At 36.2% G+C, this 17,216-nt stretch overlaps 1 protein-coding gene across 3 annotated transcripts in view; it reads right to left on the bottom strand.

Moving 5' to 3' along the window:
• Nucleotides 1-396: 396 nt before the first annotated feature.
• The window catches only part of CRY1 (cryptochrome circadian regulator 1), a 39,206-nt gene continuing 22,386 nt past the window's right edge, over nt 397-17,216 (bottom strand). For 2 of the 3 annotated variants that reach the window (XM_026056817.1, XM_026056818.1), the window contains exons 3-14: nt 13,963-14,105; nt 12,339-12,523; nt 10,727-10,815; nt 10,003-10,143; nt 9,610-9,921; nt 6,934-7,085; nt 6,637-6,839; nt 5,752-5,853; nt 4,507-4,602; nt 3,261-3,332; nt 3,073-3,180; nt 397-1,086 (exon numbers count right to left, since the gene is read on the bottom strand). In XM_026056817.1, coding sequence (XP_025912602.1) covers nt 3,077-3,180; nt 3,261-3,332; nt 4,507-4,602; nt 5,752-5,853; nt 6,637-6,839; nt 6,934-7,085; nt 9,610-9,921; nt 10,003-10,143; nt 10,727-10,815; nt 12,339-12,523; nt 13,963-14,105 — 1,599 coding nt within the window. In that variant the 3' untranslated portion in view covers nt 397-1,086; nt 3,073-3,076. The remainder of the gene's footprint in view (nt 1,087-3,072; nt 3,181-3,260; nt 3,333-4,506; nt 4,603-5,751; nt 5,854-6,636; nt 6,840-6,933; nt 7,086-9,609; nt 9,922-10,002; nt 10,144-10,726; nt 10,816-12,338; nt 12,524-13,962; nt 14,106-17,216) is intronic. The other variant, XM_026056819.1, reaches the window with a different exon arrangement.

Below are 17,216 nucleotides of genomic sequence, written 5' to 3'. Positions count from 1 at the left end.
TTGACATAGTGGCCAATAAACATGATGCATTTTTAGAAGTCAGCATCCTTGAAGAGCAGCAAACCAGCTGCAGGAAACACTGCCAGGCTATCAAGCAAATGATAGATATAGCAAAAAAACACATAAAATTTAAATTTTGCAGAAACACCTAATGAATTTGATTGGGAAAAAATATTTAATGCAAGACTACATACACACATACAATTTCAATAAAAACAGCCAAATAATTTGGACAGCATCTTGTTTCAGTATCATGAAACCTGAGTGAAAGTCAAACTAGAAGCCATGTACAATTAACTATACCAAGTCTGAACATTACATCTCCCTTATTTTTTTTTCAAATAATTTTGTTAGGAAATATATACCGGAGCAATAGCATACACAAAAAGACACATGTATCTGTATATACAATTTTTTTATTATTATTTTTTTTTATTATTAACAGGGTCAATATCATTACTGAACAAGGCAACTGCAAAATACAAGGACTGAACGTATACATGATAATTTTACAACTTGACAAAAAATTGACATATGACTTATATACAAATGCATTTAATAAAGGTTGCCACTCTACTGTATTTTGATTAAACACAGTCCTAAGCACCTAAATTATGAAAGTATGAAGTTGATCATACAGAGGTCAAATTCTGAAATCTAAAAATAGTAATAGTTTAAAAACCTCAAAACCTTCTATGTCCATCCATTTTACAGAACATCACTACAGCTTTTCCTACTACCATATACATGAAAGATTATCAAAAATATATTGATGGGTCTATCGCTAATCATGAATGTTTATATTTACATTAAGTTAACAAATTCTTCACCAAATACTTTATATACAAAACTCAATTTGCCCTTTGTGAAAGCGTCATTAAAAAGTTAAAAAACATAGAAATGCCAGTTAGAAATAATGCATTCCAAAAATTGGACTTGTTTACAACAACTGAGAACAATTGAAAATAATTTATGAAAAAGTATGTTGTTTTAGTACAAGTACTCTCACAACACTTCAGTTCCAATACAGAGTAGCAGAATTTTGTCCCGCGTGTTCTTTGTGTGGTACGTTCTCTTCCAATAATGCTGCAAGAAAAGAAAACAAAACCCCATTTAAGCAAATTGTCTTTGGGGAAGGCAGAAGTAATTCAAGGGACCAATACTCTTTCCCCCTTTCTCAGTGCAGTAAGCCCTTTTACAGGCCCAAATGACTCAGAACTCTTATTCTTACTCCTTCGATGCCAAAAGGGGAAAAAAATCCACCACCTCTGTACTTTATGGCTAATCACAAAGTGTGCATTTATTTGCCAGCAGTGCTTTTGAATCTTGGTTAATTTTTATATCCAACTCCAATGCTCTTGCTGCATGCCCTGAACATCCCTAACAGAAAGTCAGTCTTCTCTGCAGAACTAGAAACCCCTCCAACCCATCTCTCCATTGAATAAGCACTTATACAGGACCCAGCTGTTCTCTCTACAGGTATTACTTTTACAAAGACATGAGCACCTAAGGAATTCTGCAATACAAAACATGGATGCTGAATGAAATCTACACATACTAAGAATTAGACAGCTACCAAAATATGGACTCTCTCGGACTTGCGCTCCGCTTTGGCCTATCTCAGTGCCAAAAGTTCTGTTGAGAACACAGAAGCACAGTTTACACTGCTCCATATATATGAGAAAATAGCAGATGGAACAAGCAGTAGTGTCTCAGCTCACTTCTTTAAGAAACGGAGAATGATAGGCATCAAGGGAACAATGCTGTAGTTCTTTACTGAATCAAATCAGTACAGCACAACTGTTCATAATGCACTGCAATAACTTTGTCAAAATGCTGATGCTGCATAACAAGCAAAATTAGATCTTGCTGTCAAAGCCAAATACAAAAGATTAAATCTGCTATTTTATCTCTAGAGATGCTGAATGTGCTTTCTACAATTGCTGTATGGCATTCCTATCTCCCAGTTCCACCAAAGGCTCTACACCCATTATTTTTGTTACTTTCTCCAAACTCCATAATGACCAACTCTTAAAATTTCTATGAAAGATACAGATGGAATGACATGTTGACTGCCTTTAATCTATGCTCCTGAAATCTTGTCCCTTCTTGTTTCAGACAGCCATCCTTTCCTGGCTTCCCTTCTAAGTAATTAGTCTTTAACATGCATCTCAAGTGATTTTCCTAATTACTCTCAACTCAAGCTCACAGGAAAGGTACAATGTCTTTGGTCCTCTTCTCCCTCCTTACCCTATTCCTAAGTAATTGTATCCAAAACACAAAATCCAGTAAACTTCTTTATGTTGATCATTTCACACAAATCAAATTTTTCACAATTTACTTCCTCTCACTACACATATTTTGACACCGGTTCATGCATAACTAGCTATCAGCCCAAATTCAGGGTGGCCAGAAGTACAACTCATGATCATCCTCTCACCCATGCCTCCTTCCTCAAATTCAACTACTTTTCACCACAGTTCTTCTTGACAAACTTCGGCAATCTGAGCATCCTGCTTGGATTATGGGCCAGTGACAAAAGGTCTCCAGTACAAGGATCCAAGAATCCAAGGACTACATCAGTTTTTTTGCATAGTCTCTTTAAAACACGGCCTTCCTGATTCAGTTGCACATCTAAAAGCTCTAATCCAGGCTCTGAGACTTCCCTTTAAGCTCTGTCAGTTTTCTGATGCAGTTGACTGTATATTCACACAAGCAGTGCTGCTGGCACAGTCTAAGGCAAGATTCAGAAGCAGAGAGTAAATGAGGCTACATAAGCAGCTCTGCTAATGTTTATGGAACCACAGTTCATGGACCTCCATTTCTTTGACACCTTAAATAAGGTGTCTGCTATTCTTCAGTCTTGATCTGTTCTTCTGCTTCCTATCTCCTACTTTGCAAGCTTTCTAGGGCCAGAATTTATGTTTTATGTTTGCACAGCACCTGAAACTGAAGGATCTAGAACAATAGTTTAAGGTACTTTGTATTGCAGCAATACAAATGTTATTAATAGATACAAAACCTGTACAATAACTTACTGACAGGACAACTTTGAAGTTTCTCAGTTCTTACCAGTTTAATTTGTGCTCTGTCGCTGGACTTTTGGCCCAATGCTCTGAGTTTCTTCTTCTGGATTTGGGCGTTTGCCTGCACTAATGCCAGTACCAAGGGATGTTCTTCCTGATAATTTAAAACCAATACTTAAGACTCTATTGTGCCTTTATATATACACACAGGAAGCCTTTTTTTTTTTTAATTACCTGTTTGCAATAAGTGTGATTGGTGATTGTCTCCATGAGCGTAGTGTAAGATACTACTTGCTTGACAGTAACCTGTTCAGATAGAGTAGATATTTATCATAATAAAATTTAGAACCAGAACCAAGTGTACAATTACATTCTTTAAGATTTACAGCAAAAAAGAGCCAATTGATTAGCTTTCCATCACTATCACAAAAAATCCTGATAGAAACTATCTTGAAAGAAGAAGTTTCCTTACCAAAAAAAATACTCATGACATCATGTACAGTAATTAAAAAATGCTGTTAATAAATAAGTATGTGTAAAGCAATGTATTAAGTGCATAGACATTAATGTATTATTTTTCCTATTTGTTGCAAGCATAAGATGTTTGGATATATTGCCATTTTCTAAGCTGCTATAAAATTTAACTTTTGTACTGCCAACTCTCGTCATCCTTTTTATTATTGTTATAGCAATAATAACAAAACTTTAACGTAGCTAAGTGGCAGAAAAATTGGAAGTTACTTAGACGCAAACCATTTTTTCATTCATGTAAACTGGCAACCCTGACACTGAGCCCTCTGAATAAGTAGAGCAAATTAGCAAAAGCAGCTGCAAGTTTTCTTATTCTGAACAGTTACTGTGTTCCAGTTATGTTCTGGGCACTTAAAGAGTACACTCTTCATGACCGGTGAATACACAACCTCCATCAAGACTGCAGAGAAAAGACAGGTGGGATAAATCTGCCTGCAATTTTGATCTACTACTAACCACACCTGAAATTTTTGTGTAGTTAAAGTAATAAAAATTTGCTTCCATTATATGAGAATACCCAGACAAAACATTGAAAGTTGATTACATATAAGAAAGATGGGGGGGGGGGGAAATCAGGAAAAATGATAACATGCAAGTTTTGCTATCAAACACAAAAATACTAACACTAATTCTTCTTTCAGTATTTTGCATTTAAAGTAACCTAAGATAATATTAACAGATTTTTTTGTTAAGTTATACTTGTCATTTTCCCCTCTCCAATCACGAAACAATATATGAATATTGTTCTAGATTAGGATTTTAGAGATAAAAGTGACAAGACAAGCAAGTTCACTCTAAAAGATAATTTATGTTTAAAGAACAGAAACAAGGCCATTTCAAGTTGTAGACAGCAGCTGTCACCAAAAATTGATTCAAGTTGTTTTGATGTTTTGTCTGTTTTTCTAAAGTTGCAAGAATTTGGAGATATAGACAGGTACTCTCATAATACCTTGCTGCTGAATTCCACTTGCTCCAGTATGAGAATCTCCCAGGGCACATGTCTGAACACCAACAGTATGGCCGTCACCCGTTCCTAACTGAGCTCCTGAGAAAGGTGAGAAAAAAATTTTACACATGACCAAAGATTATGTTTTAGCATATACAATTCCAGTTTTAGAGTTAAAAGTAGGGGGTTTTTTTCCAAGAGGGTAGATTTAAGTGCAATTTTTTTCTTGTTCTATTTTTTTTAATCATCTCAAACAAGATCCAAAGCTTTAATGGTTTTGCAAATTCAAATTTGCAAATTCAGACAAGTATAGTAATCTGAGACACAGTAGATGACCCTTACATTCCTGATATAAGAAGTGTAAGTGGAGCTTATATATGTATGCATTTGAAGGAGAAGAAAGGACACATAACATTAATTGTTGAATTAAGCTCTCTTTGTCTATTAAAGCCCTAAACTTAAAATAAACAAATCAAAGCTCAAGCAGCCAGCTTTTAGAGCTCTAGACTTTTATTCTCTAACAGCAGCTTTGCTTAGTCAGACCAAGAAGGTCCATCTTCCTCTACAACCTGCTTCTAAGCCTACAGTGAACATAAACCCAGCAAATTTCCAGTTCTGTTGCACCCTTTTAAAAGGAGGAGCCCAAGTGTACATAGTTTTCAAGGTGCTGATGCACTATGGATTTATACAATGTTATCTCAATTTGTATTTCTTTCCTAGTAACTCGTTAATACTAATCTAAGTTACAGAAAGAATATTAATAGCCTAAAGTAATTTTCATCAAAATCATATAAGTTAGGTATTATGTACTTACAGACACTGCCTACCGTACTGCTGTTGTCAGTATCATAGGTTTACAGATTCCAATAAGCAATCTAATGCTAGCATTAGAAGACTTAAAGTAACAGGTTTGACTTAAAAGAATTCACAAATCACTGTTTACTACAAATGTCAGATGGCTTGCTGATTTCTAAAATAAGATCATATGTTCAAAGGCTTTTGAAACCAAACTGATACATGTTAATATATAATTTGGAAAAAAAAAGTAAAAAAAATTATTCTATCTGTTCCTCACATAAAAAAAATCTGAAGATGTCTTTCTACAAATATTAGCAAACTTAAGAAATCTGAAAATGTTTGACTCATTTGCACTTTAAACTGTCTTGTGAAGACAGCTCTTTCCTATGAAACATAAGAAGTTTGTGCAGTTCAGTTCCAATACTTCTGTGAATTAAGAATTTGACTGACCTCCTGTACTACCACAAGCAGAAATGTTTTCTCCTGGGGAATATCCCATTAGGCCACCATTTCCATTTCCATTTGGATTAGAAGGCACTGTTGCAAGAAGACCTAAGCAACAAAATAAAACGCAAAGGCATAAAGACCAGACAGCAAGAAAGGTTTAATGTAGCATGCTTTATTCTCCTAATAGTCAGTTCTCCATCCTCGCCACGAGTATTTATCTTCGTAATAGGAGAGCATCTCTCCATCCCCACAAATGCTTGGGATCCTGTCAGGTAATTTTAGTTCACAAAATTTAGCAGGCATTTTGTACAAAATATTCTGTATGACTTCTCCAGTACACATCAGTTGCATATATTCACTGTGTTACACTGGAGTGCAATGGCTCCTGATTCTATATCCAGTATCATTAGAATACACAGACTGCTTACACCTTGCTGAGCAACACAAATGCAGATGTTTTACTTCTCAGAACAAAGCAGATATTCTTTCCAAAGTAGAAAGAATGCTACCAGAGTTTTCCTCAGTCTATCTGAGCATTTGAAAATGGTATAGTTTAAGTTATGAACTGCTTTCAATTTCTAATCACTGGTGTAAAACTGTACAAGAGAATCACAATGCTCAGAAGACCCAGTTTAAACTTCCATAAACCCACTGAAAAGTAATTTTCTAGACAAGTTAAGATATGGAAAGAGGCACTCCCACTCAAGCTCTGACTCCCCCCCCCCCCCTTCTTGGTTACATCTCTAATATTTCAATTTATTTGGACATACAACCCCAGTCACAACTTTGAGCTCACAAATGATTACCACTGCTATGGGACAAAACTATCAATTAAGGGAGATAGAGAGAAATTTTCAAATAAATAAAGCAAATAGCCTAAAACCATACCCAGTCCTCTATATCGTGAAAGCTGCTGGTAGATTTGTTTCATCCTCTCAATATTCAGACGGCTTGCCTCTGCATGATTTACCATCGGTTTGGGATAATTAACTCCGATAATGCATTTTGCAGCCTTCTGGACACTCTCTGGTGCATTCCAAGGATCATAGATGTATTTTGCAGGGAAACCTCTGAGTACAGGCAAATAACGTCTTGAAAGAATTAAAAAGGACATTTTAAATATAAAGCCATTTAAAAGTTTAAGCAAATTCAATGATGCATTACAGTTTCTGGATTGTGAATTACCTGATATAATCCCCATTTGGGTCAGTTCTTCTGCCAAAACCCACTGGACAGTAGCAGTGAAAGAACTGTTGAAAAAAGGAACTACAGGAGAGCCACATCCAGCTTCCAGCATTCACACTCCAATCTGCATCAAGTAGGAGTTCTTCAAACACCTTGAGAAATTAGAGTACCAAATTAGTCTGGAGATGGGAACATCTTTGAAATGCTTATTTTCAGGAGTTGTTCAGAGTTTCAGATTTCGGCAGAGAAAACCATGTTCTTCAACATGACAGCATTCCTTCCAACCTGGCAACATTCACAAAGTGCTCAGCACACAACTGCAAGTACTTACCTAAAAGCCAAATCCAAGGACAATGGTGAAAGCGCCTGTCTGGCTCTTACCATGTAAAAACTTGGTCTTAGCTTTGAGACTTTTGCAAGAAAATACACATTTTTGCATAAACACATGCTTCAAAATAAGTCTCCCAAAGGATGGCTGTAGTCTAGTCTTTCACAAATTTATTTGTTGTTTTCAGAAGAGCTGCTTCTTCATGTGACAACTGAATAAGCTTTGCAAACTTCCAGAGAACAGGGAACATAGAGGCACACATTTCAAACTCAAATTGCCAGTCTGGAGCCTGGAACTTCCTCAGCAACTTTTGCTATGCAAGGAGACCCAAGAGTAACATTCAAGAAATTCTGGGTAGCACAAACATTCAGAGGCAGTGTTCCTGAAGGCCACTAATTATTCTAATAAGTCACAGTTCTGAGGATGTGAGCTTAAATTCCTGGAGGTATATGAGCCACCAAGCACAATGAAGAACGGTCAGAGAGATAATGAAATCTAGTTAGAAGACAAAAATGTCTTCTCTGGTAATTGCTACTCCTATTATATTAAAAAGATCCCATGAGAAACATGAAGATTTTCAAGGTCTTTCTTTAAATATGGAACTCAACACTTCTTAGATATTTGAGTTTCTAGCACTGATTTTTTTTATTATTATTAATACAGACAATCCTAACTTGCACAAGAAGTTCCTCTGCTCAGTGAGATCACTGCCAAAGTAGGCTCACCGGGGAAGGGAGCCCCTTATTCTTTGAAGGAGAACATTCAAGGCCTCTTATATATATATATACACATATATAAAAATATATAAATATATTTATAATATATATAAATATATATATAAAAGCACTGAAAAGTAGTTTTCAAAACAGATACTTATTTAGTACATGTTTTTCAAAGCCCTGATCTTCCTTTCAAACTTGCATCATCTCCAAGCATTCCAAAGAAACCATCAACTTTCTTCATTCTAAGACATTAAAACTTAACATATCTCACTATTACAACCTAACTTCAACTAGTTTTATTCTAATATAAAGTCTAAATAAGGTAATACCATTCAAAAAGGATCTCTCTCAACATATATTCAATATGGCATTCATACTACACTATACACTGAATAAGAGTTATGAAAGTATCTTTGCCTGAATATATGCAACCTTTAGAAAAGAATATTTGTTTTGAAAAATAAGATTTAAGAAGCACTTTTAAAAACAATTTAAACAGAAAGTAACTAATAATGCAACAAGACCTTTAGATGAAAGTAACATTAAATGTTAGCACACAACTGTTCCACTAGATGCTGCCATGTAATAAACTTTGGAAATAACATCGCCTCAGAAGGCCAGATTAACTTTTGCTAGCTGTGGATGTCTAAATTACACCACCTTGCACTGCAAAAGTCCAGACCTTCTGTTAATCTGTATTACTTCAAGAGTAAGAACAATTTGGTTTTGATCTGTAATATTCAGTGTTTTCATTTGACTGTTATCTACACATTTGTATCTATGTCTGTATCTGTGAACTGCAAAAGGAAAATTCCTAAAGCAGTTTATGTTGTTGTATAGCAAAGATTTTTTTTTTTTTTTTAATTGCAAAGGGTTTGCTTACAACTTATTTGTTTGGAAAGGTGAAATTTCATTAAGATTATATACACACATAAATGTGAGGTCACAATCCTGATGGGGAAAAAATTGTTCCTAACATTTCAAAAATAACAGTAGTTCTTATTGACAATTATTATTCAATAAAGTGTTACCTTTTAAAAAAAATTTTAAACTGACACAAAAGGCAGAGATTAAATTATTCCATTTTTTTCTTCAAAGAGACTAACATTTGTACTTTGAACCTCCAGGTATCCTGGACACCTGACAGAAATTAATTGCACTGAAACTACAGCCAAACCATGTTGCCCTTGTGCACACTTCTAACATGAGATGATGGGATGGAAGTGGAAGACAGGACACAGTCTCAATTTTTAGTTTTCTCCATTTAATTCCTATGGTGATTTCCCTTAGCAGGGAAGGGGACATTACAGAGGTGAACAGAAACTGTTCACACAATATGATCAGAAAGAAACTTCAATTAAAAGAGGAATTCATATTTATTTGCCAAGATTTAGGAAGAGCTCTCAAATTTAAAAGAACTGCAGACCTATTCTAATATTCCAATAAAATTCATTCAAGAGGCAAAACTTCAGTGCCATTAGTTTGATCAGAAATGATTTAACTTTGGCTGCAGCTTAGATTTTAAATTTTAATTATTTTTACTGTATGGTATAAGTTAAAGTTTCAAAAATTCATTTTAGAATAGACACTTTAAAAAAATATATATTCAAGAATGAGAAACAGTACCTTCATTCCTTCTTCCCAGCTAATCCAGAGGTCACCTCGAGTCAAGAAGCATGCCACAGCATGCCGAGCTAGATGGTGAATCCAGCCTTCTTGGCGAAGCTGTGTCATAATTGCATCAATCCAGGGAAAACCTGTCCTGCCTTCTGCCCACTTGGCCAAAGCCTCAGGATTCTTATCCCAGGGAATTTGAACACAGATAGGATTTCCCTCCATTTTATCAAATCGTGGATTGTTAGTTGCTGCTGTGTAGAAAAATTCACGCCATAACAGCTGGCCATAGAGAGAGAGGGGAGGGGAGCTGTTCTTTTTTACCTGAAAACCACCATTAAAGAAAAATATTTTATNAAAAAATCACAGCATCTAAGAAAGAAGCAGACCATACAAAAATCATACCTTTTTATACAGGTCCGTTAACTTGAAATAAAAGAGACGACAGGACAAACAGCCAAAACGGAGGTAGGGACTAAGCCCTGTAGGACTTGCCAGAAGGGAATTCGCATTCATTCGTGGTCTTTCAAAGTTTGCTACCCAAGCCTAAAGAATTGAAAACACCAACATCAGATCATAGACTCTGTAGCTGCATATAAGGATAAAGGGATAAATCAAACACTAAATATATACATAGAAAACTTTAACTGAATCTAGACACTGGACAGTTGATCACATTATCTACAATATCTAAGAGTTCTTCTTGCATCAGTGGAATCTTTAGAAGATAGATCATCCCAATGCAGAAGGCATGGCCTGTCCTCCAAAACTGCCTATCTCTTTCTATTAAATACAGCGGAAACCCAGACAACTAGCAACATGTTGGCCTTTAGAGGAATCCCTCTTCAAAATAAACAAAAACTGTGTTTCAAGTTAAGATGACCTCCAATAAAAAATAAGAATTCTGCTTTTCAGAGTATAAAAGACTTTCTCTAAAATTAAAATTAGGCGACAACCTGCTACCATCATATAAAAACAAGAAACAGCAACTTGATTTATAACATTATATCCAGGCCTTGAGTTCGAGTTTTTTAAAAGACAGAAAAGCCCAATTCTTTTTGCATTTAATTGCAAAGAGCAACTATATTTTCCAGGTATCAAGTCCTGCTTACAATGATTTGTAATATACCTTTCGTTCTAAATGTCTTTCCAGTCGTGTCAGAGCTTCTGTTTCTCCCCCTGGCCATACTGCGGAAGGCAGACCATCTGTGTCGAAACCTGAAAAACAAATTAAAACAAGGAAATTCCTTGTTTGTTTACACTGTAGGGCAACAGAAGTATAATGTACTGATACTGGGATACATTTTATTGCATGTTGAAAATAGCCTGAAGTTGAATGCATGGCAAAGTAAAAGTTTTAAAACCAGCGTTTGCCATTGGAACCCCCTCACATCAAATCACATTAGAATACTTGTAACTTGTAGCAAGAGGCAATTTTTCCATTCCATTATGAAGTTTAATGCAGAATGATTTTATTTTAATTCAACTTCTCTTGTCTTTGCACAATCTCTTTCATTTATTTTCCAAGTTATTTTCAAATTCTCAGCTCTGCAATATGTGGTACCTCCCCAAATCATGATTTTTACCTCCATTCCCCACCCCCAAATTACTATGAAGAAGCAACAATTGCTATTGTAATTTAAAGAATGATGAAAAACTTTTCACATCAACTATGAGCATAATTTCTTCATAATGAGAGAGAGAGAGAGAGAGAGAGGGAGAGAGAGAGAGATTGACTGCAAAAGCTTAAAAGAAGATATCAGTATTTTCTCCCCCCTTTTCCAGAGATTGTTCACCAGGTGCACAAGATAACACACCCACCTATAGTTTAACCATTGCACAGCATTAAAAAGGCTTTAAAAGCAAGGTCTGTTATGCAAGAGTTCAAGCGGACTGCACAGAGCAGGGGAGCTTAGCTAAAATTTCTCCAGATCCTCTTGTCAGCAATTTGGAGTTCAGACCATATTTGCTTTTATTTCATGGTGGGGAGGGGAAGGAGGGCAAGAGTTTCCCTTAAAACTAAATTTACAGGAACAGAAGAGTTTTGTTTTGTTTTTTTAAAGAAGCTTCTGAAACAACATGCAATGGGTGAGCAGCCTTAGGAAACACCTGGATTGAAATCCATGCCTGTTCAAGTATTAATACTATTCATATATGCTGTATTATACAACATATTAGTCCCAGTCCCCTAAAACTTCCAGTAAACAACATTCTCAGCCAATGTAGATGAAGTAGAAAAGTAATAGACAAATTAGCCTTCATTGCTTATTTGCCTTATTACAACCTTTTGGGGCCCTGCAAGACAACTTTTTTTTTTTTTAAATTAACTTACAAAATGGCAGATTACCAATCTGAAGCACAAGGATACCAAATGCGTTTATTACAAAGTGAAGTATCAAAGGCTATTAGTTTATTGATGATTTAGTATCATGGGAGAACAGCTATATGATGCTGAACTGTGCTACACTACATGAAACCAAATAGTATTTAAGTGTAGTTTGACCTATCTGACCTACCATTTAAAAAAAAAAAAAAAAAAAAAAACAACTCCCCTCCCAAAAAACTCTTTAAATTTACAAAGTTGATTATGCTTTTCCGTTCCTTTTGTATGTCATAATCGGCATCGGTTTAAGAATAAAGCACAAACAGAACCTCTCTCATGTGGTTATTTTAAACATTATGCTCTGAGTGGTAGATTAAGTCTGATCCGTTACACAATGTCAAGAAGTCTTAAAGTATACCTAGCTCTTCAAGTGACGGCACACCATATTTCTCATCATGGTCATCAGAAACTGGAGTAGTACATTTTTCCATTACTTCTGGAGTTATAGTTTCCACTGGCATCTCCAGGGGTTCCATTCTACTAATTAGAGTCTGGAATCGCTTGTAAGTAAGAGGAGGCTGTCCTCCATTTAATTCTATTATTCTGTGTTTGAAAAACAAAAAAAAAAACACCACAGGTATGTCAGACAGCTGTATATTACAATGTTATTATAATATGTATATATATCTACTCATATACACATGGAGAAAGGAAATATCTTCTTACCTGCCATTTGCTTATTATATAGACAGGCAGACATGGTAATCTAGACAGTTTGAACCTTAATTTTACCATCCTTTCTCACTAGGGAGACACATAAATTAACTACTTATAACAAGTCAATTAAGAATAATTCCCAGGTTGAGGAAAGTCCCTCAAGAATGAGTAACTAATGAATATACCCAGCTCAAGGGAAATAAAATATGTATCAGCAAAGCCATAGACAGACCACAGCTGCATAAAGACACATTCAACTTACCAAAAAAAAATTTTTTTAAAAAAACAAAATTAAGATATTTGCATAGAAAACAAGTATTTCTATTTGGTATTGAGAACACTGTTCAATACTACAACAGTTTAATGTGGGAAAAAATTAAGTTTATACACCACATCTGCTGTCAAAACACACAATTTTCATATTCTGCATTGTTCAGCCTTAAATATATTTAAATCAGAAAACAGGAAAACCTCCAAGAAATTATTTACACAAAGCGTTAGATGGAACCAACTGTTCAGGAGAGGGGCATGAGGGGGAAAAAAAAGAAAGGAAATTCTCAACTTATGATAAAAAATAACTACTGGTTTAAAAACAATGAAGGAATTTTCTCCTTCACTGGAAGGGAAAGAGGAATCTACCACATCAATTACTCAACGTTAAGAAAAGCCAAGCCATACTTTGGAATAGTTTGTGGATTATGTTTCTATAATAGGGAGTTAATGCTAATCCACTTAAACAGAGATCTGTGGAAAAATATAAACAAGACATTAAGTAATGCAACACTGAGATAGCAAACTATCCCCAATTATTTATTGAATACATAACAGATAAGAAATACTACTTGAAAAACTTTCAGCTTGCTTGTATACAGCAAGTAAAATAAGGACAGAACAATTATTTTTACTATTTTTAGCTAAGTCTTTGACACCCAATGGATATGGAACAATGGTATTCAATTGTTAAGGTTAGCATATACTAAACTACAATAGCTCCTATTTTGGAAAAGTTATAGGAGTGTATGAGACACTTCCCTATAAAAACACTTCACTATAATTAACAGGATCATTATTTTCAAAGGAACCCCAAACCAAGGCTACATTTTCAGGTTTTCTGGATCCATTTTGGAGTTGCAAAATCATACTCAGCCTGTAATAAAATTTGGATAGATGAATGGATAAATGAAAAACAGGGAACAAGTTTTAGTCGTCTTTACTAAAGATGCAAAGTGCTCTGCATAGAAAGTAGCACACAATGACTAACCAAATAAATACTACATAAGAGTCATACCTTCTTTGTTCTTAAAACTAGGGTAATGGTAACTTACTTGTCTAGGTCATACAATGTATGGGAAATTCGAACAATGACCTCCACTCCAGCTTCACTAGCCAGTTTCTTAATTGCGGCATCTCTTTCTTTCCCAAATGGTTCAGAATCATATTCGATAGAAAGTTTTGCAATGTTCCATTCCTGAAACACAGTAAAAATGTGGTCCTTCAGCAATTCAGCTGCTTGATGGAGGGTGAGAGAAAGGAGAAGTGGAAGGACAGGGGCAGGCTGGAACAACAGTTGCTTTCCATTGATAATTCGCAAAGATGCACAAAGGCACAAAACATTTAGACACCCAGCCTTATGGAAATAAAACCTATCTTATTTAGATGCCTAAATGTATCAGGTGCACACACACACAAATCACCTTTATTGATCTGGCCCACTACATATATGTGCAAAATTGGAAAAGAAAACTCCACTCCAATTTTAGGTTTAAGAAAAAAAAAGGAAAAAAAAAAGGAGAGAGATGACACAGGCTCTCTTCTGGACATTATTCAGCAGCTTTTCTGCAGAGCAAGATACTGCTTTTCACATATCCCTGTCAGCTTCAACAGCAGAGGTTAAGTTCCTGGGGAGAAATGAATTCAAATTCTTTCCAAAACTACTCAAAGACAGAAGGAGGGGGGAGGGTGGAAAATAAGCAAAAAATCTCAACTACCACAAGCTTTTCCTCCCTTTCCCAGTCTTTCCCTCCCTCCCTCCCCACCCAGAACAACCTTCAAATTCTCAAAGATGAGGAAGGCAGCAAGGGGAAGAGACAAAAAAAAATTAAAAAAATCTCTCTCCAATCTCTTAAGAAGACGACACCTTCAAGCAAGCCTAATATACTTTGTCACAGGCCATTATAATTTACCCACACATGCTGTTATCAAGGCCACCACTAACAAGCAGGGGAGAAAAAAAAAAATGAAGAAATGCATCACATGGCTAAAGGCTTCTGAAACAGTAGAAAACTGATAAGGTGAGTTATGCCCAAATGATCCTAGAAAACCACGCAGCCAATTAAACTCAGAAAAAAGCCTTTCCAATCCCAGATCTGTTAGTCAGGTGATTCAGATACACCAGCCAAATTATTTCAGAGAAGTGGATTTACACCAAGGAGACACAGGGTACTCTATCCTGTTCACCTAGGGTGCTGTTTCACTTCTGGACTCTCCAACTCGTCCCCCGATTAAGTCCAGATACAGCTCTGGGGACAGGCCATTTCAGTGAGGGCTTGATAGGAGGAGGTTTGGCTCCTTCCACCTCGCAGTCTGCCAGCACAGTCCCAGCAGGCCTTGAACCCTCAAGCAACCTCCCACACCCTCATAAAACATTTATTTTCCATTTCATAATATAAAGTCACTGTCTGACAGGTTGCAGCACAATTTTCTTCTTTTCTCAGGCATTTTGAAAAGAAAAAATTAAAAAAAGTGTCCAAGGGCCACAGTCATGTCCCACAGGGTCCCAAGGAACTCTCATACAAATCCTATGTAGTGTGAATACAGCTAGGTCATATTAGCACAAGCTAGGCACTTAGAAACACGGACACAAATCACTTTGCACATACTGCTCCCTGCAGTGGATTCTTTTAGAAACACAGATGCATGTAAAGAATTAGAGATTGTCCCCCTTCCGATTTCTTTACTAAACCAGTCCCAAAGAGCTGGAGAGACAGAGCAGACAGGCACAAATTGAACAGAACAAGGCAAAAAACAATCAAGTTTTGGGGTAACTGGGTGCCTGCTACTAGTGGAAGTCCAATCTCTGCAGAGTCAGATAGAACCACCATTTTCAAGTTACTTAAAAGAAAGAAAAGAAAAAAAATTCTGCAGAGACCTGCAAAATCCACAGGTAAAAATACTCTGCCTCTGTGCTCTACTCTAGAGGATGACAGCCTACTGCTGCTATCAGCAACGCTGTTAGCTGCTACTGCTGAAAACAGGTGCTGCTGAATTCAGTGTCTTAAGGGGAGTAAAGCTGCTCTCAAGGGTTTTAAGTGGATGGAAAAGAGGAAAGCAAAGTCACATATAGGAAAGACCTTAAATATTCCATGAGGCCTTTTGCAAGAACAGAGATGGATCGACGACCTGCTTTTTGAAGGACTTGTCCTTTGGTTTTGTGCAAAGAGCAGCCCTATCAGGAAACCTTTGTGAAACATTCATCCCCAGGGATCCATGACAGGGCTCCTGACACAACTCTACAGAAGTTCCACCCACCACCTCCTACCATGATTTACTTAAAGTTATCCTCTTCAAGGCAAGAAAACATCTACATGTGTTCTTCAGGCTCACAATGGTTGCTAACTTTTGTGGGGTGTTTAATGAGGATGATCTGAAACATTTGGTTCACAATGTTATATACCTTCTGCACAGCTGCACATGCCTGATACACAGGTACAGCTCAGGCAAAAAAGGCCTGTGAGATTATTTATATAAGATAGATGCATGTTTCTGGTAGTCTTCTGTCAGAAGTTAAAGTAGTCCTTAGAAGCTTAAGCACATGCTTCTTACTTGTCTGAAGTTAGAGCATGCTGTCCTGAAAAGCCCTACAATCAACTAAAATACAGATGATAAAGACACTTTTCGGTATTTTGAGGAACCAGAACAGACACAAACATTCTTATTTGAATGCTATGCACTATCTGCACAACAAGTTATTTTCATTACCTTCTTAGCACTAAAATAATGTTCTGAAGATGCAGTAATCTCCTGTGCAGTTAAATGTAAATAGATCGGCCTAGTACTAAAAGTCTGAAACAGGAACTGTCAAAGTGTTCATCAAAACAATTTAGAAAAACTTGTCCCATATGACTCAAATCCAAAAAATAACATGCATAACAGTTACTAAGATGTTAAGGCAATGCTAATGTAGCTACCAATAAGAAGCAGGAAAAACCCCAAACAAGCTATATAAAGTGCCACAATTCTGACATGGTACCAGAACCTGAGATGATAGCAACCACAAGATCTTTGCGCCTCTTTAAATGGAATTTAACCAAACTGGCAGGAAGAAAAAGTCACCTTGAATATCCAAGTGCTGCTGTGAGCAGCAGCTAATGCCACATACTCCTGCAGGAAATTCTTCACCGATTGGAAATCAAAAACAGACCAGTTAGAATATCATCCAATTAGAACTTCACAATTAAAACATGAGAATAAAGACTAAAATCTTGAAGACCTTCCATAGTTTGGTGTTGAAAACTTGTGAATGAAATTATTGAATAGGTAGTCTCTTTGAAAACACAGATATTCCCCTCCCCACCACCAC

Source organism: Apteryx rowi, unplaced genomic scaffold, assembly GCF_003343035.1.
Source record: "Apteryx rowi isolate R43461 unplaced genomic scaffold, aptRow1 scaffold_133, whole genome shotgun sequence".
In the NCBI taxonomy this organism is placed as follows: domain Eukaryota; kingdom Metazoa; phylum Chordata; class Aves; order Apterygiformes; family Apterygidae; genus Apteryx; species Apteryx rowi.
The sequence above is the reverse complement of the archived record's forward strand: the minus strand, read 5'-3'. Positions and strand labels throughout refer to the sequence as shown.